The 26,086-nt window shown below is 43.1% G+C and overlaps 1 protein-coding gene across 8 annotated transcripts; it reads right to left on the bottom strand.

Annotated features, from left to right (window-relative positions):
* Positions 1 to 998: 998 nt before the first annotated feature.
* On the bottom strand, positions 999 to 25,973 carry LOC111252875 (uncharacterized). 8 transcript variants are annotated; one of them, XM_086992117.1, is made up of 7 exons: positions 19,895 to 20,791; positions 19,205 to 19,311; positions 18,117 to 18,944; positions 16,888 to 17,009; positions 16,206 to 16,482; positions 4,090 to 4,599; positions 999 to 3,782 (listed from the first exon to the last, which is right to left on the bottom strand). In XM_086992117.1, the coding sequence occupies exons 3-7, from the start codon at positions 18,919 to 18,921 to the stop codon at positions 3,610 to 3,612; spliced, it is 1,887 nt and encodes a 628-aa protein (XP_086848243.1). In that variant the 5' UTR covers positions 18,922 to 18,944; positions 19,205 to 19,311; positions 19,895 to 20,791; the 3' UTR covers positions 999 to 3,609. The 8 variants fall into 8 exon arrangements, with proteins under 8 accessions (XP_086848243.1, XP_022667188.1, XP_022667190.1 ...); XM_022811453.2 differs by having other exon boundaries at positions 18,117 to 18,948; positions 19,895 to 20,790; XM_022811455.2 differs by lacking the exons at positions 19,205 to 19,311; positions 19,895 to 20,791 and adding an exon at positions 22,434 to 25,973.
* Between the last annotated feature and the right edge of the window lie 113 nt (positions 25,974 to 26,086).

The raw sequence follows: 26,086 nt of genomic DNA, 5'->3' as shown, positions 1-26,086 counted from the left end.
GTTGACCCTAAGTATCGTGACTCAAGTTTTTGACGATCTAAAGAAGGATATTCCTAAATATGTTTCGTTTCCAAAGCTTCTCAAATATCTCGGGATGTACCTTGGGCAAATGAAGTTCTGATAATAATTATAATGGTTGGCATAATAGTTATCGCTAGTGGTTATATATCCTCTTATTGTTTACAGACATACACTTATTCCTATATATTCATCGATGCTCTATTTAACGTATAAGTGCCTTATAATTATCATATATAATTGAAGTTAATACCATAATAATGCCTGTCATTAATTATTATTGTCGCAATACTCCCTATACCATTAGCAATAGTGGATCATGAAGTTATATCATCTAAGTCCCTTAACTCGAGCTCCTTCATTCATTCTTCGCGCTTGTCTTTTTAAAGTAGTGTTGCAACTAGACTATGCAGTCTTCTCCCTAATCTTCTGCGCATGTTCACCTTGTGTCTTGAGCGTGTGTCTTCGCGGAAGAGAATCGACATATACTCATCATCACCATCATCCTGCATGGGATAAATCATTGTATTTTGCATTGGTGTGTGGTAGTGACCCCCCTGCGTGAATCGACTTGATCAAGCCCCTTTTTCTTTTTCTTCCCCCCCCCCCCTCACACACACACACACAGACACACACACACACACACACATCATCGTATGCTGCCGAAAGCATCCACACAAACTAGAACTTAGCTAAATGTGTAAACGTGTTTCTTGAAACATTAGTTCCCACCGTGTTCATCATTCCTGCACCTCGTGCCGTTATTTATAAATGGTCGCCAGAATGAAGGCCAGTAACATGTCGTCTGCTGCCTTGCCCCTTTCTTCTCCGAATCAAGTACCACTTGCTGGTGTTTTTAAATGGCGTTCAAACGCTTACCATGTCGGCTAACGATTTTTTTGATCTGTTGCTGAATGACAGCATATTTTAGATAGGGTAAAACAAGTCAAATTTGAATAATAGCGGGAAATGTGGCGATGAAAATTTGTACATATTTTCGTTTATTCACAAAACGAAGATGGCCACTCTTCATTTCAGGGTTTGATGTAAACTCAACTAGGCATACAGTTGTGCGTAAATTCGGCCAGAAAAATGCTACAGTAGTACTAGGTGTAAAATTGAGGCATGAAAATTAACCATTATAAAAACGCTTTGCCACTTTAATTAGTTAAAACAGCATATAGAGCTATTTTATAGCTCGAAAGAGTGGGCGTTTTGATAAAGAGTAGACCGTTCGAGAGAACGGTCGGGCCAGATTGTTGTCAACCGCCGTTGAGAAAAGCGTTCATTCAGATAGCCTCTCGTCTTGCTGATGTTGTATTTTATAGGGCCAATGTATATCTTCTTGCGCGCGTCTGTCAGGCCCATTTCGCGGCATCGTCCGTTAGATTCGAATATTCGTCTATGCGTAATAGGCCGGACGCCTACACACACTGGTCACTATTTTTCATTTATATAATAATAGTCGTAGCCACTAATATATGTTGTATATATATATATATATTTAAATGTATATATTATCGCATTTTTGTCAGTCGTTTTTTAATATAAATATTACTGTATCTATTGTTTAGGTATGTATATATTAATGAAATATTGTGCGTGTCGTCTGCAACGTTGTTTACCGCCGTCCACTGTAGGTAGATTCCTTCCGAGCTTCACTGAGACCAGTGGCAGTGGTTTACCAGTATTCCCTCTCTCGTTTTATATTATAATAGATACATCATTTCACCTCTATCGTAAACATAGATAATGTTATATAGGGTTAACTGTAATAGTTATGCGTCTCAACTCTCTCTAATCATTACTACTCGTAGTAACAAAGTCAAGAGACAGGTTTGGTTAAACTTGAGATCAGTCTGTCCGTAATAGTAGAGTGTCCCTACGCCAAGGACGTGAATAGTATCCATCATAGCAGGAATAACGGCAGGTAGCCGGTAAGCGTTCTCCTAGCCTATTTCTATAAGATCTATTGTTATCTGGTTGCTCTTATCTATTTCGTTTATACGCATCATCGAGACTCTCGATTTAGACATTTTAGTTAAAGATGAAATAACGAACGAGGGCATATGCCCGCATTTTTTGCCGCAGACTCAGTCAACCGTTTAACTATTATTATCTCCCAAATTCATATCTTTATATAGTATAATAATGATGATGATTATTGAAAGGTCATACTGTGAAAATTTGCTTCGTTCACTAACACGCAGATTGGAAGGAAATAAACTTAAAACAATCAAAATGCGTCCTATTAATAATAAACATAGTAATCATCATTGCTGTCATAAGTGATATCGTCCTGTCTCCATCAATCATCCTGTCTTTTACCAGTAAATGAATATGATTTTTCCACTATGGATTCATTTCATCGTTCCGCTCATCTTATGCCATTGGTAACCAGCAACATCTTAAGATAGGCGGAATCCATTTTTTGCAATTTACTCTTACCCTTTATATGGAAAAATGTCCATCAATTCGTCAAGGTGCAATCGTCCTCGAGATGGTCTTCTTTCGAGAGATAGAATGAACTACTACGCGTCTCTGGCGGTTGCTGTCACTGGCTTGAATGAACTAATCTCATCTCATCATCTTTCGATTTTTCTTATGTCAATATAATAAATATATACCTATTTATTTCACCTTTACGTGGATGTATGCCTAAGAACTGTGTTAAATGATACAGCCTTCTTTGCTCCTGGTGGGCGTACTAGCATGGTCGACTGCTATCATGAATTTATTATATTAACAATATTTCAACATTATTTTGATTAGTACTACTATTACTTTTGTGCGTCTTCGGTTTAGTGATGCTAGGAGTGTATGTAAACTGCGCGGGATCCGGGTGAGCGACCAGTGATACACGACGATCGTCGATACTGACTCTAGACTATGAAGGCCTCTTAGAGGCCGAACAGGACGTCGCACAGTCACACGTTCACGCCAGCAGGCATTGTTGATAAATCAGCTAGAACGCGCTAATATTTAATAGTCGTCTCGAGCTAATAAGGGTCGTCTCGTTGGTCGAGCGTCCGACCTTCTCGCTATCGCTACCTTAGGTGCTGCACTTCTATGTAGTCATTCAATAGTAACTTACCCTACGTTTTTCCAAAAACTTTTTTTGCGGTTACGGTCATCCTACTGGCCAGATTAGGTGTTCTAAATCAAACTGAAAATGTTGATTTAATTCCACGCAGGTAGTATTCTGGATCTGTGTGTTGCATGCGAACTTAATTGTCAAGAAATGCTATTATCACGTACTTACTAAATGAGCATCGGTTTGAGACTAGTTTTTATCTTGTTGCACCTTGCTTTGCCACACCGATCGAATGCGATCGATGTTGGTAAACGGTTCCTTGATAAACTGAGTTAGCGTCATTACTTGCTTAGTATGATTGATTATAGGTGATGGAAGCTTGTTCAATATCATACAACCGATCGTACGTAACCGGCCATGTTTGGATTTTCGGTTGCCATCAACATCACCGTAATCCGCATTCTCGTTATAGTCATAACGAGGCGTGGCCTCTACAAGCAAAGGCCAGATTTTTTAGCGGTGCGAAACCGCTGTAGTCGTTTAAAGACCATTCAGATTTACCCGCCCCGCATAGTAAAGGCATGCTGTTCCTCAACCGGGCATCGGGCAACAGGTGCATCGAAGCCGTGAGCGGTTGTCCGCGCTACTTGCAATTTGGGGCCTGGCGGCAGCTTGTCTGTAGGCACCAGGACTCCGTGACCGGGCTGCATACAGAGCCAAAGGGAATTTCCTTCGAAAAACGAAAAGAGGTCGTCTAATATAATAAGAGCATTGAGTTATGGCTACTTGTTTCATCGTATTTTTCCAACTGTCAAAGAATTACCTATTTCTCTGGTCTTAAACAAAACTATTAGTTTTTCAGGGTAATCTCATGTATTGCCCAATGGCAGTTCTACGCATCAAACCCGAAGCAGTCTAATAGGAAGATCTCAATACGTAGCATGTATAAAGTAAAGTCAATGATTTTTTATGCGGGAGCCTCCGCTGCACTGTTGGAAGGATGAAGCCTAAGGGCTAGTTTAGGAACGCTTGCCTACCTCTGATGAAAGGTGCTGTTGCCTGGTTGAATGGCGCACCGGCGGGTGGAGCAATCGCAGGAGTGCCTCTGAAAGCCACTTCAAGCGCAGCAGCCGGTTGAAGATGATAGTGAGGTATCGCCGGAAGACCATTTCCAGGCACCTGCCACATACTGCCTGCTGCTACTCCAGTTTGAGCGCCCTGCTGGTGCACAAATGCTGCCTGTTCGAGTAACACCGTCTTGACCTCGTGAGCCAATGGCTGACTGAAAGCCACCGCGGGGGTTGGTGACTCCGAAAGCGGTGTGTCCACTTGCTGATCAGCCGGTGACATCGCGAGAGAAGGCAATGCCATGGGTGCTTCTTGTGGACTTGCACTGCGTGGACTAAGCGGCAGCTGAGGCGGCGGCCATAGCTCGTCGCGAGCCTCTCGCGAGGCTTCCCGCGCAGCCAGGAGCGATTCAAGACGCGCCGCGGACGTTTTTTTCTTGTAGTCATATCGGACTGTCGGCTCGGGTGAGCTTGAGGTTGCTGTAGAAGAAGATATAGTCATTCAGTACATCGACCTACAGATCTATAAATCAGCGCAGTTAAAATCGATCCTTGCTAAAGTTAGGTAAAGACTAGCTGACTACGTTTACCTAAGAAGATGCCTGTAGTTGTTTTTATTTATATTGAAACAAGTAAATAAATATCTACTTTACGTCTTAGTAGAGAAAACAGCTTTCAGTTTAGTTTTGTTAATAAATAAGCCGTTGCTATCACTAAATGATCATTGATGCTGTATCATCAAACGGACTTCCAAACTGCGATACGAGCACCGGATCGTGACAAAGGAACGATACGATCTATGGGTACAAATAGATATTCGACTAAGGGGATCTTTGTCGATCACGGATATAGCGTCAGATGCTGAAGCTGAACAGCATTTCTTGCGTGACGAACGAAACCACTTATCCATAGAAATACAGGTATTGCGTTCGAGTAAGCCGCAATAATGCCAAGAAGTTAGTGAACATAATGGAAAAAACTTGCCACCTTTTCGATCACAATACTCAAAGTGAAGTCGAGCTATAGACGTTATATAAGCTATAGGAGGATTATAGATGATAGGACAACAAGTGTCCATATTATTTACCTAGCATTTTACAACGGGTACATCATTTTTTTTTTTTTTTAGCTTTTCAGTTGTTGTTAATTTAGCACGAAAACGGATCGCTTGAACTATAAATTACGGCGTCTCGTCAGGTGCCCATCTCTGTAGAAACTGGCTCGCTACGTACGTTTCAGTGTGCCGCCATTCCCCTTCTTATAGCTTGGCAGACACACGTCAGAAACATCGACTATAAGCAGATATTGACTGCAACAGCCTTCCCAGCTTTGTCTGTCTAAAGCTGGACACAATGATTCGATCCGATCTTTGTGCTGTGCTACAGGCAAACACTGCTAACGAGAATAAGAGTTCTAAATCTTATCAGTTTTCGGTAGTGCAAAACACTGAGACATTTCCAGATAAATGTTTCGCTTATACAGAAAAGTGTGTCTGGATGGCCGGGTTTTTTTTGATAGATTAAGTTTGACTTTTCGAACATCATCTTGATTTAGTATATTGTGGATTAATTCAAAGGTAACGTAGTTTTAGAGTGCAGGAAAAATACGAACACGCAATTGACACTCCACGCAAGTTTTAAACGGTGATCATACACTATCCACCTATATGCAGCTGATTTGATGCTTCAATCGTGCTGAGAGGGGATGACTCAAAGCGGACGTTGACCTCGTTTGTGAGATGAGACTAGGCCCGCAAGCTCGTGTAGATCTCGCTATAGGCACCGGCACGGGTGCCCGGCGTTACAGCTGATGACAAGGCAGCAAATGGACCAAGTGGTCATCAGTCAGTCCCCGCTCTGTTTGCATGAGCTCACACAGCCGCGGCCACGCATGGTAGCAGTGACATCGCTTCAAAAATAGCCATGATTGCAACTGCTATCGTTTGCTGCAGGAGGCAGGCGCCGTCAACAGATCTTCACCACCCTCATTCGACGACACTGGCTCTATAATTCTCTGTCTAGCAGTAACCAAGACAAGTCAACCTAAGCCAACCGACATGTGCTCAGCCGTAGCTTTTATTGAGGCTGATACCTGTATGGTGCGATCCATACGATGGCTAGTCAGAAGCAGGGGACGTTCCTTGGTCGCAGGAACAGGCAGCAGCTACAAGCTGCTAAACACGTATGGTAAGACACAATCCGTTGCAGCCGATTCGTTCGCCATCGCCGTCGTTAGCTCTTGGACTCTGGATCAAAGCTTGATAAGCACTTGATGTATATAAATCACATGACTGTGACGCGAGATTTTTCGCATTGGCTTGTGGAACCTTTTATCGACTGTAGCACGGGGGCTTTTGCCTCAAAAGGTACAGCCACTATAGATAAGTGGTTAGATGGGCGTACGCCAAGCAAGTATTTGATTTGAATAAACGAAAATTATATGCGGACTAAAACGGTACAACATCTCTTTCTCTAAAATCAAAACGAGCGATCCGCGCCGACCTGTACGTCTGTGATTAGTTTTTTTCTACCTTTTTGCGATGCAAATGTAGCGGCTAGAGCAGGAAGGTGTAACTGAGTCGCACTCACTGCGAAATTCGTACCCCCTGGTCCCCTCAACGACGGCCGTGATCACCGAATAGGCACTTAGACAACAGGATTGCCGTCCATATTTTGTACGTCGGAATAAGCAATGGCTACCAGTCGATGACCAAATCGATGAGACGATGAGACAAAGGTCAGAAGATGCCGATTCGGTTGGCGGCCGGCCAGCCAACTTTATTCCAAAATAGATGCATGCGAATAGAAACAAAGAAGACATTGTAGACGAGCAGTCGGAATCGTGCTACAATAGAACCGGGCCAAGAACGCTGACTAGTTAGCATTACCGGCAGCTCGCTGCTGCTATAACAAGAGAACGCCGAGGCGGAGCGATAAACAGGAAGGCATATTAACAGTAAAATGCGTATAAAACAATCGCGACCGAGTCCTTAGAGAATATATAAGTCTGTTCATTGTTATAGCACAGCGGTGCTTTGCAACAACATAATCGGCTGTTGAAAAGGTCATTTAGTATGGTATAGAATTTTCTCTATCAAGGTGTTTTAGCTAACGTCGTCATGATCTAAGCGGCCGTGCGGAACGTCGTTTCTTATTTTCTACAAAAGAGACAGACTCCTTTGAGCCTGCGGCACATACTCTTCCTGTTTGGTTCTGGAGAGATACGCAACTTTTGTCGGCCGTGGCTGCTATACCTACGTATTGTATTAGATGCAGCGACCGGTACTGTTAGTAGCTTGGATAGGGGAGTTTGCGTATATGCGTATTGAAATGCGCGGGTTCGTCGTCCATTGCTGAAACGCCAACTTTCGCGGCGGTGGCAGGGCTCACGGTGTCGTCGGCAGCCATCGTTGCCCAGGAACACTGGCGGCAACTCTCAAGCGCGACAGCAAAACAGGCAATCATCGCATAAAGCCCGTCGACCCTTTCACGGTTGTCCACTTATCATCCGTACAGTCACAGCGAGACGATGATATCTTACAACACGATCGAATCAATGACCTGCTAAACTGTAACGCAGCTGATGGCAAGATGAGAAAAAATGGCGATGCAAGCAAAGGCGATGCGGAAAGCCTCCAAGACTTCACTGCTCTAATAGTGACGATAATACACTAATCCAGTTTCATATATATATATATATATATATATATATATATATATTGCTACTAAACTGTTGCCTAACGGTGGAAGCAACGTAAATTTCGAATACTTTGATACGTTCACTGGGCAACCAGTGACATATTATTCTGCCACATCTAGGTTTTATCAAGTAGCTTCTCGATCCAATGTTCGAACGAGGCTAGCTCTACCTCGCGCACTATAGCAACTATCCAGCGTTAGGTTGACTTATTTATAATGCAACTCCCGCATTTTGGCCCAATCAGCTCTGGCTCGTGGATTCTACGCGAGAAACAAAATTTACGCAGCGAGACTTTATTAATTAGTTTATTTGCGTGTAAATGGCAGCTACGGACTAGTAGCACAACATAGTGCAATGAGCGAATAAAAAATGGCGTGTTTTCTTTTTTTTTTAATAGTTTTGGGACGTTTGTCCAGATTCTCCACAGTCTGCTCATTATGGATAACTGAGATGCACTTCTAAAATAAAATCAGTTTTTAAGCACCAGTCTGTCGCAGACTTCTAGATGCCACCTCGTAGAAATAAGCATGAACCATTAGGTCTTCGTCCGCTGTTAGGATCATTGTTGTCCTCGACTGATACGAGTACGAATTAGGTCTGTAAATTGGATATGTGAATTTTTAAAATTGTGTGTGAACTTGTGTTTATAATGTCTTAACCAAATTGACGTCAAGGGGATCACTTTTCCTCTGTGAGTTAATAGCCGTCGCTCTTAAGGGAATCGTCGAAGTGTGCCTATCGAGAAAACGAGAAAAGATAAGATGATGCCCATTAAAATAATCTGCCAACTGCAAAGGTCTACCGATACATATGATACCCAGATATGTTGGGAGCTACTACCATTGATAACTTATTGTCACACAGCCATTGACGTACATAAGCACGGACAGTAAGAACAGAGAGCAGATCAGGTATCAAAAAGTACGGAAAAGTTTCTTACGCATCCACTATAAACGAAAAACTATTGAAGAAACGTCTATCTTCTGTGACGTGTCGGCAAAAAGCAATCGGCGCCAGTTCGCGCCTTTATTTGAAATACCATCGTAATAATGAATTGAATGGCTACGGTAGTATACCCCTGGCTAGAGACGTTGACTATACTAAACGTTTGCTCAGAGTAGCTTTTTTATTCGATACTCCGAACAGTTGATACGATAAATGCTCCGTCGCTGTGGTTATTTTTGTGTTTTTTGCTCGTTTTGGAATCTGGCCAGAAACATTTCGCTCATCTGCGGCCTTTGTCTGTACTCTAGTCAGTTAACCACTCTCTGGGCTTGCATATCCATAGTGCTCAATTATTTCTGGGCTCTGAGTAGAGATAGTCTGCTAGACAATACAAGCAATCGACAAAATCTACTTGTTCAACCCAGAAATTTTGACGTACCCAGTTTGGCTCTGTTTACGTATAACAAACGTACGCTTCGTCGTGAGCTGGATCATATTGCAAAATCATCGAAATTAATCGCTAATATATTTGTGGCAAAAGTGCTGTACCCTAGCGTGTCATCAAAACATTTAGAACATACGATTCATTTGGATTTAAAGAAAGCTTTCCTATTGTTATTAGAAGAAACACTCTACTCAAGCATATGGTTTTGAACCGAATTGAAAGCAACACTTCGGTACGGTAATCGTACTCCCGAAAATTCTGTACCGCTATATTCCTCTATGAAACCTCGTTCTTCTCCTTCGAGGTTAACGATATGGTTGAGGTTAAAAAAAAACATTTAATGAAGTACGTGCGTTCTCGTTGCGCCGTTGTCCGACAGCGAACAACTAGGTCACTGAAGCTCTCTTGCGTGCGCGCTCATTGAACTAAATCCGATTTGTGCACTTTTAAAGCAAGTAAAGTATACAGACAAAAGCCTCGTATAGACCCCGTCAAGCCTCAACATAAACATATACGACACTGTACAGTACGTATGTAAGATATAAGGAAAAATAAACAAAAAATAAGGCCATAATAAAGCGCCAACTTCGTGTGTGCAAGAAGATGTACGTATTTGATTATTTGCAAAGCATCTGTTAATAAACCATGTCGAATTATAAGACTTTGTTCTTTCTTTGTTTTTTGTTGTTTTGTACATTCATTCATCCATTCGTTTATCCATCTCGTTTTGCATTACAGATAGGGAATTTTGGAGAACGACCAATCTGTACGGCACGCAACGCTTTTGGTTTAGTACTATTAGCAATTGTGTTATTACAGCAGCAAATAACAGCATATGTGATAGATAGTATTCAATTATAGTCTCATCCTGCTTGGCTGTTATTCGGTGGAACGACCACCATCTATAAATATTAAGATTGACTATAGAGACGTAAAAAACGCTGGGTCCATCGGCAGCAGTAGCAACTACGATATTGTTTGCATGCACGTGCGTATTTACGATTATGATTTGTGGTAGGCAGCGAGAGATATCTCTCTCGCCAACAGCAGTTTTACAGTTCAGGGCAGTGTAAAACGTAAAAGACAAAAGCAACGACAAATAATCGACCATTGCCTACTAATAACAGCGACAGCATACGTGTAGCAGCAGCAGCAGCAGCAGAAGGAAAAAAGCGAACCAAATAGCGTTTGAAAACTTTTTTCCGTTAGCCATCGTTATCCGTAGCTATCGCTTTTCCTGCCTGTGTGCTTACATGCAGGCATGATTGCGTCTCCTGCTCCTCGATGGCCGGTTAACATCTGGCTCGCTGGCGGGCGGGCTAGCCGACGACGTCCAAGAAGCTCGATAGAGCATGGCAGGACTACGAGCGAGCAGCGAGCGCACAAGCGAGTAAGTTTTCACATGCAGAAGGGTTATACTCCATGACTATTGCACTGAACCACCCCTATAACCGTCACCAGTGGATTCTTGCTCCCGTTCTGTCTCTGTGATGTTCGCGCGTCCCGTCATTAGGAAAATCTCGGCCATTACTAACACACTGCCACCGCTGCTGCCGCTACCACTGCCGTACTATTGTAAGTCACCGCTGGCCGATTAAGTACGCAAAGAAGTAAGGCCTCAGAAGGACCGCTTGCCTGGTCGGTTCTTGCTGCAGCTGCCAGCCGCCAAAGAGCAAAGGTTTCTTAGTGAGTTTCCTTCTTTGCTCGCTCAGCCGCCTGACCGGTCGTCCGAGTGATCCCCTCCTATCCACCGTCGTTCAGAGCAACTGATTGCGCGTTTTATCGAACAAAAAATTCTTACTCAGCTTTATATCTTTTCAGTGAATGTCAGGGTCCGTCATATAGCTGTTGTAAATATTTACTAGACTTTGCTTCTGTTAATGAGATGCGCAGCCTTTGTAACTGTTTATAAATGCTTAAAGTTTAACGTTTTAACTTCAACCCAAAAGTCTCCATTGATAGCAGAATTTACCTATTTTAGTAATAAACTTTATCGTCCTTAAGCTTGCTACATTTTCAACATTTTGCGTAGATTTTGTTAAAAGCTGCGTTTCTGAGCAAATTCAGCGCTCTTATTAAACTTCGGATATCTTTGCTGACAATAAGCATGCTCTCCAAATGTATTTTTGATATATTAAATAGAAAATACAATTTCCATACAGGATTAGCACTTATACATAAAATTCTTATATATATAAATTACATTGCATACCGCCTGATGCAAACACGACGAACGATCGCCAAAAATATGTTGCCGTTTTTGCTGCCTACATGAAAAATGTCTCCACGTGGGCGTCAGTCGCCGTCGTCGTCGTCGTCGCCGCCGCCGCTTGGGTTGCGGTGCAGTATATAGTACTTTCTGATTAGGTTGTAGCAGTAGTAGAAAAGAACGAAATCTGCGTAATAGATAACGTATTTGCCTCTAAGCATAGAAACATGCGGTGGTCCAGGTTCGAATCCGGGCGTGGGCATAGTTCGTGCTGGGAGCCAGCCGTCTGATGAGATGATGCCTGACGACGGTGCCAAAAGTCAAGTTCAAAGCATTTCGATTTTAGTGTCAATACTAGCACTTTCAGCGGTCATAGAGTGACCGAAGGGCTCACGCAGCAACACCCTCCGCAATAACAACAACGGCGTAGCAGGCCGAGCATCGCACAAATAAGAAGACGATAGAGGAAAGGAGATGGTGCTGCGACCTTCGGGTCGTGCCAGCAGCATTTGGGTGTATATAGTTAACTTTCCGCTTTTGGCTATCTCATCATCGTGTCTCTCTATGCCTTTGCTGGTACGTCGGTGGTCGGTGATCTGTCGCCGTCGTGTCGATAGCGGCTGGCCATTGCATTGTTATCTGACAACAACGAACTTCGCCAGCAGATGGCGGCCGCACCGCGACGACTATATCCGGTGTTTATTTTCACCACTGAAGCCATTTGCGGCTGCTGCGGCAGTGGAAGTGTCGGTACTTTACGTCGTTAACAATATTTTGTATCATTCAGGTGCCTGGCAGCCATTTCAGCGTAAGCACAGTGCTCCATTTACTGCTTATGCTGCCAACGCCAGCGTACAGAAGCACCAACAGGTCGTGCGAGTAACAATATCGCCATAGAGATGCACTCTTCGCCGTCGCCGCTAAACCTCGATTGACAAGAAAGTAGTTGTCAGCAGACCTTCCATGTCTTTTAATCCCCCCCCCCCCCCTCTACCCATTTCTCAAGATTTATTTTCAGAAAGACAATAATACCCACAACAGTCGTAACAATAGGCATCGCGGTGTGTTAATGAAGGCAACAAGATTAACAGCCAGCTGCAAAGCATACGAAGGTCTGATGCTTCTTTGTTTTATTAAGCCTGTTCTTTGCCTATTAAGAAATAATAAGCAAAGAACAGACTAATACTGCAAGCGATCATATATTTGGCGGAATTGTTTACTAAACGACAACTTTACGTTAATTCTCTAGCGCCGTTATGAATATCTTTTCAGTAGAAACAGAGGAATTAAACAACTACAGTTTGCAATGAATTTCTCCATCACTAAAAATCATGCATGACATCATTGTGTAGTATAATCATCCTTCCTTACAATGTGCTAAAAGTACAAAGTTCAACAAGGATGTTATAATGAGCAGTCATTTGGTGTAGCCATTAATAACCTATATTAGTTCCCGTAGCTTTGCCAAAGCTATTGCTAAACACATACGTAATCATTTTATCCCAGCTTTTTTCGTTTCAGCAATGACTTTTACCGCCATAACTCGTTTATAACTGATGACGCAACGAAATTGTTATCCAGTCAGGATCCAAGGCAAACAGTTCGCAGGTGGTATACAACTAACTAGCTAGCTAGCTAGCTAGCTAGCTCCTTCGCTCAACCTATTTTCACCTGCGCGATCTCTACTCGGGGCTTTTAATCTGTGAAAACGCTTACGCTTGGTTGCTGCTGTGGCTGGGATCAAATAGGCTAAGTGCCAATTTGCTACGCAGGCCACTGAAGTGGCCACTACAGAATGCACAACTGGCAAATGAATAGATAACAAAGCTGTGATAATACTCTATGCAAGAAGTAACAACACTCGACATGTTAGCATATGCAGGACGGACGGTTTATCGTAGCATGTATGCCTTCACTCGCTATTCTTCAAACTAAAAGGTCTTTTTTTTTTAAACAGATATGGGAATACATTATGACGAGAACAGAAAGTTCTAGTCAAGATCAACTATTATCCAATTAAAAACATTGATTTGCCCGAAATCGTCTTCGTTAATGATTGCATTCTGAAAAATCTAGGGAAGATTCACATTTCAGTAAGATTTTGATTTGAAAAACTCGAAAATTACGTCGGCCCGACGGTCATCATTGATGAAGTTGTTCACTGCGGAATTAATGGCTACCTTGAAAAAAAACATATCAATAGGGTCGCCCAGATAAGGTACAACGGCTAGTTCTTTTGAAACCTTTTTAATTTTTTGACGGTTTTATTGGGTCCTCTGGCCAGCCATCAAGTTTAGTAAACTTAATTTTGTTGAAACTTTTTTTTTATTGTAGCATATTTGAATGACGAGCTATACCTGCAAACATCGCTTGATTCAAAGTTCATTCGCAAATAATATTTCGAAAGTAAATAATGCTTGTACTTAACATACGAACACGAATGATTCTAGCCATTAAAATGGCTGTTTTTGTTTATACACAGCCATTAAATAACTCATAAGGAAAAACTGAATTTAGATAACCCACTCTGTGTTCATCTATATATAAATGTGTTACCATTTCAATTGTGCCGGTCAAGTTTTCTGGCAACCATAATGGCGATAGCTATTGTTATTTCATCCCAATCTTTTCCTCAAACACGACGTGTATTTGGGGATGTTCAAGTGAGCTTTTACATACATGAAAAGTGTGCATATATAATGTGGTACAATGATTGCGTCGACCAATGTATGGGTCGGTTTGTTTAAACGTAGAATTTCCAATCGGGTTCCCGACCTAACCTATGAAAGTCTTTTTTTTGGTTGTTTATCCTAACTGTTCCTGCAATTTGATCCAATGTCTTAAATGGCAAACGTCGCCAGCGGTGCAAATAATTCAGCTCTGCTGCTGCTGCTGCCGCGGCTGAAAAAAAACGTATTTTAAAACGTAGCGACAAACGACGTATACCTAACATCGGTTTTATGCTCGAACCATTTTATGTTTCCTTGAATTTACCATAGTAACTCCTTGAGGGTTGATCTGGGGGAGCGTTGCGTGCGTTACCACAGTCGCTAATAAGTACGCTAGCACGCCGGCTCGCATTTTAACATGAGCAAAACATATTAGTAAAAATTAATAATCAGGAAAAATAGAGAATTAAGGAATAGTAATATTATGAGGAAGATAAGGGAATTGTTATAATGATATTAAGGTTGCCAGAAAATGCAGATTTGCAGTGAGACCAATTCCTCGAAGTTATACCTATAAACCAAACGATTCCGAGAATTTGTTCACATGCAGAGGATAGCTAAAATTGTCAATAAAAAAAAAGATGGGTGCAGTAGATGCTACTAAGCCGCTAAACAACAAACTAATTAAACTAATCGGCTCGGTCATCATCGCCATCAATAGGAACCGATAAATTGTGGCGGACAACTACGAAAACTATGTGCAGGCAATATCAACGTCAATGGTAAGGCACAAGAAAGAACCGAATTATTCAATTCAGCTACAAAGTAATTAAGTGTAGTGCTGCCTCTAGAACCCCTCGTGCACATTCGGTTGTGGAAAGCTGCGCAAGAGGAGCAGGCGGGGAATCCCACCTACTACCCAGCTCTGACACGTGACCAAGTCGCTGCCACTGTTCCGCCCGACCCACCCAAAGACCAGCTGAATACCGTGACTGCTCGTCAGATATGCCTGAGTAGTAAGAGCAGGGAAAAGAAAGACCTAGTGCCTGTCATTAAGTTGGCTGGTAACTGCGCTGCGTGTAGTATTGCGTAACAACGTTTTCCTTAGTATAGAATCAACTACAATGGCAACAACAAAACCATTATTATCAACAATTTCGTTGGCAGCAAGGTGCAGATTTTCATATAAAAGATGTAACCATCATAGCATCGCTTTTCTCGTATGTTGCTAGCGTTCATGGCCAAAAGTTCTTTTGTCACCTTGTAGCGGCAATGTTTGATTATTGTAGGTAAATTAAGTTTTTTCATAGAGTGTCCTTTGACGGAAAACCTCTTTGGAATCATCGTCAAAAAATATTACATCGAAATGAACTGGGGTGCGTACATGCTACGTGTCTGTCGCCTACCGGTATGTTTATATATAATATAATACAATGCCATAATCCTGTATCCCATTCAGACTATTTTACACTTTGCTGGTTTGTATGCATGGTCAATGCAATTTTGTTGCTATCTGCGCGTTGAGGAAGCAATAGACCCTGTCGTTGCGACAACGCCAGCAGCAGGATGAAGGTTAGGCTTCTGACGGCAGGCCTAGTTAGTTGATTGGTAGACCAGTAGGAAGTGAGTGACACGGCGGCGATCAGCCACACTCGTAATGGCGGTTCACTTGTCGACTGTGGAGCGGATGGACGTTGTTTGACTGGTTGCCGGCCGCAATGGTTGCTATCGTCGCTGCTTTTGGTAGTAGCGATAGAATCCGTTCAAGGGCAATCACAGCTGCGAGACAATCGTCTGTCTCTTTCTATTATCATCAGAATGTGTGCGTTTTGTACATAAGTGCTCCTCGAGCCTTTAACTGACTCTAGTAAAACGGCCTAATCGATTTCCAAGCCAGCTTTATTCTATTTAGCAGGAAGAATGTGCCGATGTCAGTATAATGTTTTATCAGTCGAGTTCAATTACTATTATATCTTTCTGTTGCCATGTTTTTGTCGATAATAAAAGCCACCTTTACCTATCAGATAAGTCTAGTTCCGTCAAGCATTAGAAAAAGCAAGTACTGTTCACCTCTTATATTTACGTAATGTATTTTCAAGCATTTGAAAATAGAACTCACAATTATGAGTACTATGAGGTGGTGTCGGGATGGGACGAGGTTCATCATCTGGTGGCATGGTAACCGGCGAAGCTGGCTTTGATGTGGCTGGTGTTGTTGACGCAGCCGGAGTGGCACTCCCTGGCGTTGGGGGTGCACTCGAAGCCCCCCCAGATGAAATGGACAGCGAAGTGGAAGCAGGAATAGGTGATGGGAGGGATTGTAACGGCGGCAGTTCTGGACTGGCGCGCGTTAAGCCCAAAGCTTCGTCCTGAGCCTGAGCTCGACGAAGTGCCACCTAAGCGATATTACCAATCAAATAGTCATTAATCGAAACTACCGATTTTATAAACAAATTATTGTTATGCTAGCACACCCGAATACATATGCATTTGTGTGCCTCTACAAAAATACATTTCTAATAACTATACAAATAATAATAAATATAATACAAATAATTTCTAACTTAATAACGATTCTATAATACTGAGCTTGAAGCCTAGCTTCCGTAATTGGTAGATGACATGTTAGATCCATGCTCACTGATCGAACGTGCAATCAAGTTGACGTGATTCATTAAACAGGAACTAAATAGTAGACAAACAACAGAACTTCAGATGCAGCAGATTGAATTGAAGTGAAAAGTTGGCAATATTAGAAGGGTTAATAAGTTGGGTTATGACCAGTGCTCGGTGCACCTTACCTGCTTTGCCATTATGTCTCTTCGCTGAGTGATGAGCGTGCAGTTTACACATTTACAGTCTTTGTACGGACAAAATCGTTTGTGGCCTCGGAGAGGCACCTCCTGCCGGTGGTTTCGACACACTAAAAAGTGATCAAAGATTACACACATGCTTTAATCTATTATGTATTTAGGCTCAATTCCTAATATTTCTAATAAGAATTTAAAGCCAAACTGCTACCAAATCTTTTCAAACTGGACAAATTGATTTTTTTTTTAAGCTGAAACGAACTTCTCGCTTTGTGCGGACTCAACTGTTTATATTATTAGCGGATTTCACACGGCTCCTGAAAGATCCGAGAAACAGTTTCATGAAATTAATTAAAAGGTCCTTAATAGACCCTTGAAATATGAAAGGTTTGAAAATTAGTGAAATGACTCGAAAAGCCATTTTTGAGAAAGTAGGTTTGTAATAGAAAAATGAATAGTCGTTTCGGAAAGGAGAAAGTTCATTGGGTTGTCCAGATAGGCTCCAACGGCTAGCCTGTTTAAGACTTTTTGAACCTCTCAGCTGTTTTGAGCCTTGCATCTTAGGCCGCCGAGGTTTTTGTATGTAGCGAATTTGGCTGACGATTTAACCAATTTATGCTTACCAGTGTCACTTGACCAATGTCGTCCAGTTACTATTAAGAAATAATTTACGGATTAAGGGAAGAATATTTTCAAAAAGATTCATAAATTGTTTATATTCCAAATTGAAGATGCGTATGGTTAATGGTGGTCATTAACAATTAACACGATTGTGAATGCATGTTTGCCGCCATGTATTTGAAAAATATCTTTTTTTTTTTTGTCTAGATAGTTTTTTAGCAAAAGGGCTTAGGCTCCTCGATACTGCTTGTAGAAATCTTCGATTAGACGAAAATTAGGCGACTCTACATAGACAAGTCTTCACATACTTTATTTACTATGCATACACTCTGTTAAACAAAACAAAACAAAAAAAATTAGGTTCTTCGTATAGTCATTCTGCATATAAAGTAGTAAACTGCAATTGCTGGGCCCACGAAACAAAATTAACGATTATAATGCACGGATTTGAAAAAAAACACACTCTTTTAGCTGTTTTCACATGCGTTTTATATTATTATAGCTATAATATACAATATATATATATATATATAAATACAATAGTTTATAAATTAAGCATGCTGACTTCGTGTATTAATGAACGAAGGAAGCACACTTACCGGCACATTTGGGCTGGCGACTTTTGGCTTTGCCCGATTCCATCGCTTCGCGCTGAACCCTCTGAGCGACGAGAAGAGCTTTGCTTGCAATATCTGGATTAATGACAACTGTGGGCGCAGTTGTTCCTGGGGTGCCTAGCTGTCCATACTGAACTTCCCCTGCCACTCCACCAGTAGCGGTGCCAGCTGGCGAGGTAGTTTCTGTTGATGAATTTCTCCCGTTATTTGTTGCTTGCTGCTGTTGTTGTTGGTTGCCGCCATTGTTATTATTGCCACTATTAGTGTTGATGGCATCACATATTGCCGTAACAGCAACGTCCTGAGTGAGCTCGTGTTGTGTCCTATCCGTCAAGTTACCGCGCTCCAGCAGACGAGTTGAGGTATTCTGGCCCACGGGTATTGCGGGTGACAGCTGTGACGACGTCTCATAGCAGTTATCATTTTCAGGCTTTTTTTTCGTTTTTCCGTTGGAATCACTTTTGATCGACAACGTCCCTTTGTCCTTGTCGCAGTCCCTGTTGTTGCCGTTTACGGTCGAATCGCTGATGTTGTTGTTATTATTATGGTTGTTGTTAACCGCGTTTTTGTTGTTGTGGTATAATTGATTTTGGCCTTGCTGTTCCCTTGCCAGCTGCATACGCTTAAGGAGATAGGGCTTCATCTCGGTGTAGGCTTTCTTAAGTGGAAGTTCGCGGAGAAGCACGCCCTTCGATGACGAAATATTCTTAAACTTGTCCGCGCGGCTGTTCGGTAGTGTCGAAGAGTTGCTGATGTGCGACTGTTGCCTGTGGTCTACGCTGCCCATGCTTCTGGCCGACAGCCTCGAATCTACCTGAAAAACATGCGCACAACAGTCCCCTTAGTGATCAGCAACCATTGTCAATTCTACCCGTTTATGCAATACTAGCACAATTGAGAACGGTGTCGAGTATGTGTGTTGAATCAAACTGTAATTATATGGTTTAGTTCATTCGTTTAATAACGAAGAGTGCACTTTGTACAGATACGGGACAACCATCAAAAACATTTGAGGGCTTTCCAAACAAGGAAACACACAGAAGAAACGAATGCCTCTAACGAATACCTACCATCAGTTCCAAAAGGGGGGTGAAGTAGTGGATAGATGAGGCGATGAGTTAAAAGGATCGTGGTCGTAGTGACATAAGCATAGATCGATCGTTTGCAACAATGTTCGCTATCAACGGCGCAATCAGAGAGGCACAGAAAGAGTGGGAAAGCGGGACAAAGCCATTGACATGTGCACACACAATAACAACAACAGATCGTATAAATAGAAGAAATAATAGCAGTCAGTGCTAAAGGTAATTATATACGACATCGAAGTACCGTCCCGGCAATTCTGGTCAGAGTGGTAAATCCCACAGTTTTGAGCAAACGTTTATGTGTGAGGCCTAAAGTAAAAAATGTATTGTATAAACGTTGGGCCCTCCACAGCAGTGTCATACATAGTGTCAAAAGACTTCAATCCGCATCGACATACAAGCCAAGCGTTGATTTTGTCCACTAAAGCTATCTTTGCTACACCACAACTTGGCCTCTGTAATCGTATTCAGAAGCCCCAACATACTGAAGACAAGCTATATTTTTCTTGATATAACAGAGCCGCTGTCCACTTAATATCTAATCGGCTATCAGTTAATCCATCGATTAAGCACTTGCCTTCGAACTATTAGCAGCATTTTGTCAGTATAAAAGCAGTCGTTCTGAGTTGTTTTAAATGCTGCAACAACGTCATCAAAAGATAGATATATACTAACACGAATTGACCGAGGCGGACTATGGAACGTAAGCGCACCCACACCAGGGCTCGTCATTGCAGCGGTGGTTCAATTCAGTAGCGACAATGGCGGCGGCAACAGGAGGCGTTGTCTACTGCCTGACTATCGCTCGACCTCCACATTACTGGTGATGTTTGGGTCCTAGCCTCCTCAGCCATTGGCCTGTAGCATCGTATTGGGGTAGCAGTCGCTAGTCACCGACCTTCTAGCGGTCGTTAGCTAGGACGAACTCTTAAGAACTCTCGCTCGCGATATCACTGCTGCGACCGAAATAGCGGACACAGCAGCAGACTGCAAGTAAAATATGTACAGTGTATAACAAAGCGAAAGGAGTAAGGGAATGGTACGATAGGGAAAGAAGCGGAATGCCCCAGAGAAGTTTCGACCTCTTTAAACGGAAGAACGTAGCAACGGAGACGGCGGCGGCGGCGGCGGCGGCGGCAGCGGCGGCGGCAAAAGCTAATAGACTAGAGGATTCGAGGAGTTGCTTGAGGGGTACAAGCGCTGTTGTTATAAGCTGCGCTTCTGCAGGCTCGAGGCTTGCAGGGCAACACGGTGATATAGCTAGGCGACTGAACAGGCCTATAAATGACGCAAAATAAAACAGGATGGCCAGACGAGTCAAGGACCTGACAGCCAATCTGTAACAGACGGAAGAGGAGAATGCTAACGTCGTTGAGGTCCGCTAACGATAATCGGACAAATGCTGTACAAAGAAAAACAGGGTTCTCACAACAGAAGAAGAAGAGGGATAAAGCTTTGACAAAGTTGGAGCCAGCAACTCGTATTTTTTTTCAGCCGCAGGTTTAGAACAGCGTAAACAGTATAGAGGATGAATGGAAACAAGCAATCCTATCGGTACTCTGTTTTTCATTGTCCGAAAAAGATGGGTGACTATGGCCTTGTATAAATATACAAAGAAGACGTGTTAAACACGAGGTAATCAAGAAGAATCAGTGTAGTTCTGAGGGATAAGACAGTGGTACGGAGGATTAGAAGGTCAACAGACGGCGGATAGATACGTTGTTGTTGTTTTTATCCCGCTTGAAATTGATATTTTTTGGAGTGTCGTCCTGCTGTGAGAGTAGCAAAGTAAGCAGATTTTTCTCTAGCCTAGTCGTGGTAGCTACTGTGTCTTTCTGTTCATTTACGATTCAATAAACAAAAGAAAATGTGTCGCCGGCTACACTGTGCGTCACCGCACAGTATTCAGCACGTAATTACGGCAACTTCTAATACGTTCCCGAATGAAAAACTCTAAACAGTGAACCACACAAGACGTGTTCTAAAATGGCTGTGTCTGATTGGACAGTATGGGCTTGAGTTAAAAAAGCCCGATAGCAATAATTTGTTTAGCTAAAGTAGGACCGTTTTAATAACCACCCATTTCATTCAAAATATAATACAGCAACCATCTAGTCCTGCTTGATGTATATACGGCATATCGACATCTACAGGGTTTAAATTGAGAGTCTTTCGTGTGCTCTATTGCTAAGATGGTATCTAAACAAGAAAAACATAGTCTAATGAGACTTCCTGCATATGCTAGACGTTTCATTCCTGACGGTCATGAATATTCAATATGACCACCACTTACTGCATTTTGGATTCGGGACCTAAACCTCTAACAAGTCTATTCTAGTATATTTCTCCTTCAATCCGCAAATTCTCTTTGAATAGCTTTTAAATAGATAGTGATATTCGTAGATCTAGACTTACTAAGTGCCGCTCAACTATGCTATGCATAAGAAATTACGACAGAATTGGATATTGGCTTGATAGTAGGCCAAAAGAATAAAAGCTCAAAAGCTTCGAAGCTGGAAGAAGACGCAAAAAGTTTCGAAAAGACTAACCGGTGAAGCTGATATGGACAACCCAATGGCAGTTTATGTTCTCCTCTCTCATTTCTGTATCAAAAGCCGAAACAAATATTACATAAGCCTAACGGCCTTGACCAATTGATGCAGCCTTAACAGTAGCATATTTTTCTGTTCCGCTTGTCCTGAACGATTAACTGCGTTATTATTTACCACATCTAGGACATCAGTCATGTTATAGAACAGGTGATTCACTATTACGGCTTAGAAAGCCACCCGTGCTTCTAAGCAGTCTTCTGAATGAAATGGAAGTTCTATCGAAATTTCCCACCTCATTCCAAATGCTGTAAGCCAGCCAAAATCGAAGGCCAGCCGTACAGCCGAGAGAAGCGCTCGACTTCTAGCACTATATTTCCGCATATTGGATAAATAAGGTAGCATTCTGTGTCCGACTTTTATCTGCTTTCTTCTCTTTGTCGAGCACAAGCATCTGCTAAGTTATTGCATATGTACTTGTACCTCTATATTGGTGTCGTAATGTGTTTGAAACCTCTTTCTCAGGCCAGTGCGTCTGACTCTCTGAATCAGTCTTAATCAGACGTCTTCTTGAAGCCGTCTTCGTTCTAGATGTTTAGTTTAACTTATAGCGGCTTCTGTAATTGCTCCTTGTAAGTACATGCATACGTTCGTTTCATACTCACCACCGCTGAGCGCCTCGTGCGCGGGCTAATCGCCTTCGTTGAGCTGGCGGCGTTGGAGGTTGGTACGACGCAACTAGCAACAACAATATGGCGGGTGCTTTGGCCTGTTGCGCTCGTCGACAGAGACCTTGATGGTCGAGTTGGTACATTTATTCCTCTATTCTTTTTTCGTCGCTGCGACCATTGCTTCTGCTCCTTCTGGTTGTCACGGTTGCTGTGGACGTGATTTTGACCTTCTGTGGTCTTCAGATTAAATTAGATGTCGCACTACGTTTAGTGTAAGAGGTGGCAGGATAGGCTGCAGACAGGGACTCCTTGTACAAGTTGGTCTGAGTTCACTTGATTAGTGTTGAAAATATTTTTGTCCATTTCGTTACTACGCCGTTTGTTATAGAGTTGTCGATCACGGGTATCGTTAACAGATTACGACTTAAACGCCGGGTTATTTGAATCTGCCGCGTTCTACAGTTCGTGGTGAGAGTATGGCTCATTGCTTTTCCTGTTTATCTTACGACTATGTCGGCTAGCCAGAGTCGTGTCGTAGTTTCACAATCGAATTTATTTGAGCGCATCATCTTGTGGGTCGATATAGAGGCATATCGCATTGTCGCTTGCTGATTTTCTGTTCAGCAGTAGAACGACTGATTATTCGAGTCAGCCACGGCAACGGCAGCGGATTCACAGTTGATTTACCGTATTTTCAATGTCAATGCCGTGTACCATCTCAGCACCTGGAAAATGTTGCCAGCATGTTTTTTCTCGGCGTTTTATGGCCTGCCTGACAACGCTCGCAGAACTCACACGGTTACTCTCGCTATGACATAACCAAAGGACAGAAGTGCGGCTGCCAGCCGGAGGAGCGGGCCAAAAAATGCTCTGACGATATTCATTCGGCTGACGAGATGAACGTGGTAACGAACACCATACCGCTTTAGTATCTATAGAGATACCTTTAAACTAGGGTCTGATAAAAGCGTTAACAGTAGCAACTGCAGCAGCAGCAGTAGCAATTGGCGTGAGCGGCGGCATTCAGTAGCACTACGGGAATGGAGGAACATGATTATTCTTGGTAAGAACAAACAGAGTCGCAGCACTCCTCAGTCCTCTGCGTCTGTATGCTTTTATTGTTTTTTTGCCACAAAATAAGATGCCACACCGATTGTTAAATTGCTTAGGTTTGTTATTATTTTCCACTGTTGTTGCCGTTTCCGCTCAGCCGTTCCTGCTCTGTCGTTCTGAACGCTGAGCGTTTTTCTCTGCCACTGCCCTCAGTTTTCTTCGTTTAGCCTTGTCTTCCAATAGAAATAGCCATCTTTTATAACCTTCCATCATATATATATCTATGTATACATATATATGTATGTATATCACACACAGACACACAAGATTTGGACAATGTATGCGTGTATCGTATGTTTCGGCCCATACGTAACGGAATGCAACGGTATTGGTTAATCTGAAAATGGCGAACAGCCTACTCTAAGCGGCTATGGAGAAAGAAGCTGGTCAGGTCAGATCATTTCCCCTTTGACCAAATAATATCAGCTGAAGAGATATATTGAAGAAGGCAAAACAGGATGCGTCTTCTTACGGTCGTTCTCACGCGCGCGTTGTTCGTTCTATTCGTCGCTTTGTTCCGTTCCGTTCCGTTCCGTTCCGTTCCGCTCTCAGCTGCAGGACCACTAGGCCGCCCTTCACTAGACAGCACTGGAATCACATCGCTGAGCAGAGATGGCCAAGACGAACCCCTGCACTGAGGTCCTCTCTCCTACCGCCCGTTACAGATACACACATGTATAACGGCAAAACGCAAAACATATAATCGCCATCAACACGAAATGAACGATGAACAACAACGGGCAAGTACAAGGACAGATCGAAGAGGACTGCCGATACCATGATTATGGCGACAGCGCCACTATTAGTAACCTCTACACTGGACCATCGACCTACTTTGTCTTGGCTTCACCACGAACTTTTTCCTTTCGCTCCGTTCGTTCGGGAAGCGATACGACGATCGACTAGCCGCGATTCGTCTTCTCTTCAGCTAGCGGCAAAGAGGCGACAACGACGACAATAAGCTATTGCTATCAAGCTGTGACGCGCACCCCTTGCAGCCCAATCGTAAGATACCAACTGTAGCAATTGCAGCCAGTAGTGGTAGCAGCGCGAGTGCTCTCAGCCCTGTATACTATAGAGAGTAGTGCGCAGCGCCGACGGGCTGTGTCTGTGTCACACCGCTGTGCTCGGAGTCTGCTCCGCGCCTTAGTGGCCTTCTTGGTGAAGGAGAGAAGTGCCCACTCCGCTCTCGTCCGACGCTCTTATGGAGTGTTTCGGCTATGGCGACCCGAGGCAGGCCGATTCAAACAAAAGCCCCTTTCTCGTTTTGGGAGGGCAATAAGGCTTCAAGCCCCCACGGTTCCCCTTTCCCTCTGATAATCTGACGGCAAATCGGCCGAGGAACCGTGTTGTATCGGTTTGTACTCGTCTAGCTGGCAGAGGGCTGAGGCAATCGGTGACTGAGCGGAGAGGATGAGTCGGTTTGAGTTAGGCACCGGAAAGATGACCAAGCACCAACGACCAGATGTCACTTACCACTATACTTTTTCCGTATGTCGACAGTATCATCACAGTCCCGGCAAAAATTAAAACTACATAACGATTGATAAAGTGACAGTATAGGCGAGCGTGATTATTTGTTACTTTGTTTTATCTGTCACTGTCTTTTTTATTGGGGTAACTTGCCGCAGCTCTATTTTTCCACTAACTTGCGACTTCTGCCTCGTCTCGAAGGTCAGTTAACCAAGAAAGTTCAGCAAAACAGTGCTCAATTCGCTTCTGCTTTTCTTGCTTTTGTCTCACAGTGCGCAGCAGTCGCCTGTCCTTTCTTCACGGTATCAGTAGTTGGTATCCGTGGCAAGTTTATTCCTTCTATTACCATCAGCGTACATTGGCTACCGTATCGCTTTATTTATACTGGATATTGAATCAGTATCATTTTAACGAGTTACGTTCTGTCGCGATAAAATCCGATACGATCCATGGCTGGGCTGCTATCGTAGCAGTAGCTGCCACTTAATGGGCATACATACTGCATTTGGCTTCGCGGCATCGACGTTTCCAGACCACGTCAAGGCTTGCGCGTGGCATCGACCCTGTCTCGTGTTTCGTTTGTTTAACGCTCCACTGGTTGAGCTTCCGTCGCCGCGGCCTTCGGTAACAGATATTACTTAGCGCCTGAGTTTCAATCCTCGGCTATTATTCAGTTTATGTAATGACTTCTTGCTGTTGCAGCCGGCAGTTCGTCGGCAGTTTAGAACGTGCTCAACTAACTGACTGTCTAATGTGAACAACTATTGTACTAGTGGTCCAGGAGGGCAGGTCTCTGCTGGCCAGCATGAACTTGCTGTTTTGCTAGCTTTACAGCTCTACTCGTGACTGATTGTGAGGACGCTTCGCATGCTATTATCGTACCTCACTACTGCACCCAAGCCGAGCGGGTACTAGTTAGTGCCCAGTGACCGCCGGAGGGCGCTTTCTGCATTGATAGTTAGCAGCGCCCTCGGTGGAAACACAACTAATCACCTCTAGCGTCAACGGTGGCTGACACCTACCGATGGTGCAAGCAGGGTTTAGTGACATTGCCAATGGCG

Source organism: Varroa destructor, unplaced genomic scaffold (assembly GCF_002443255.2).
Source record: "Varroa destructor unplaced genomic scaffold, Vdes_3.0 BEIS01000006.1, whole genome shotgun sequence".
In the NCBI taxonomy this organism is placed as follows: domain Eukaryota; kingdom Metazoa; phylum Arthropoda; class Arachnida; order Mesostigmata; family Varroidae; genus Varroa; species Varroa destructor.
This window is presented reverse-complemented; position numbering and strand designations above follow the sequence as displayed.

Bases quoted from the DNA above. Each gene is read 5' to 3' on its own strand.
- LOC111252875 (XM_022811451.2), bottom strand. From the start codon at position 19,951: ATGACGAGCCCTGGTGTGGGTGCGCTTACGTTCCATAGTCCGCCTCGG. The intron at 16,483-16,887 runs GTAAGGTGCACC...AATATCGCTTAG, and splicing joins GAGACATAATGGCAAAGCAG to GTGGCACTTCGTCGAGCTCA. The intron at 3,783-4,089 runs GTAGGCAAGCGT...CGTTTTTCGAAG, and splicing joins AACAGCACCTTTCATCAGAG to GAAATTCCCTTTGGCTCTGT.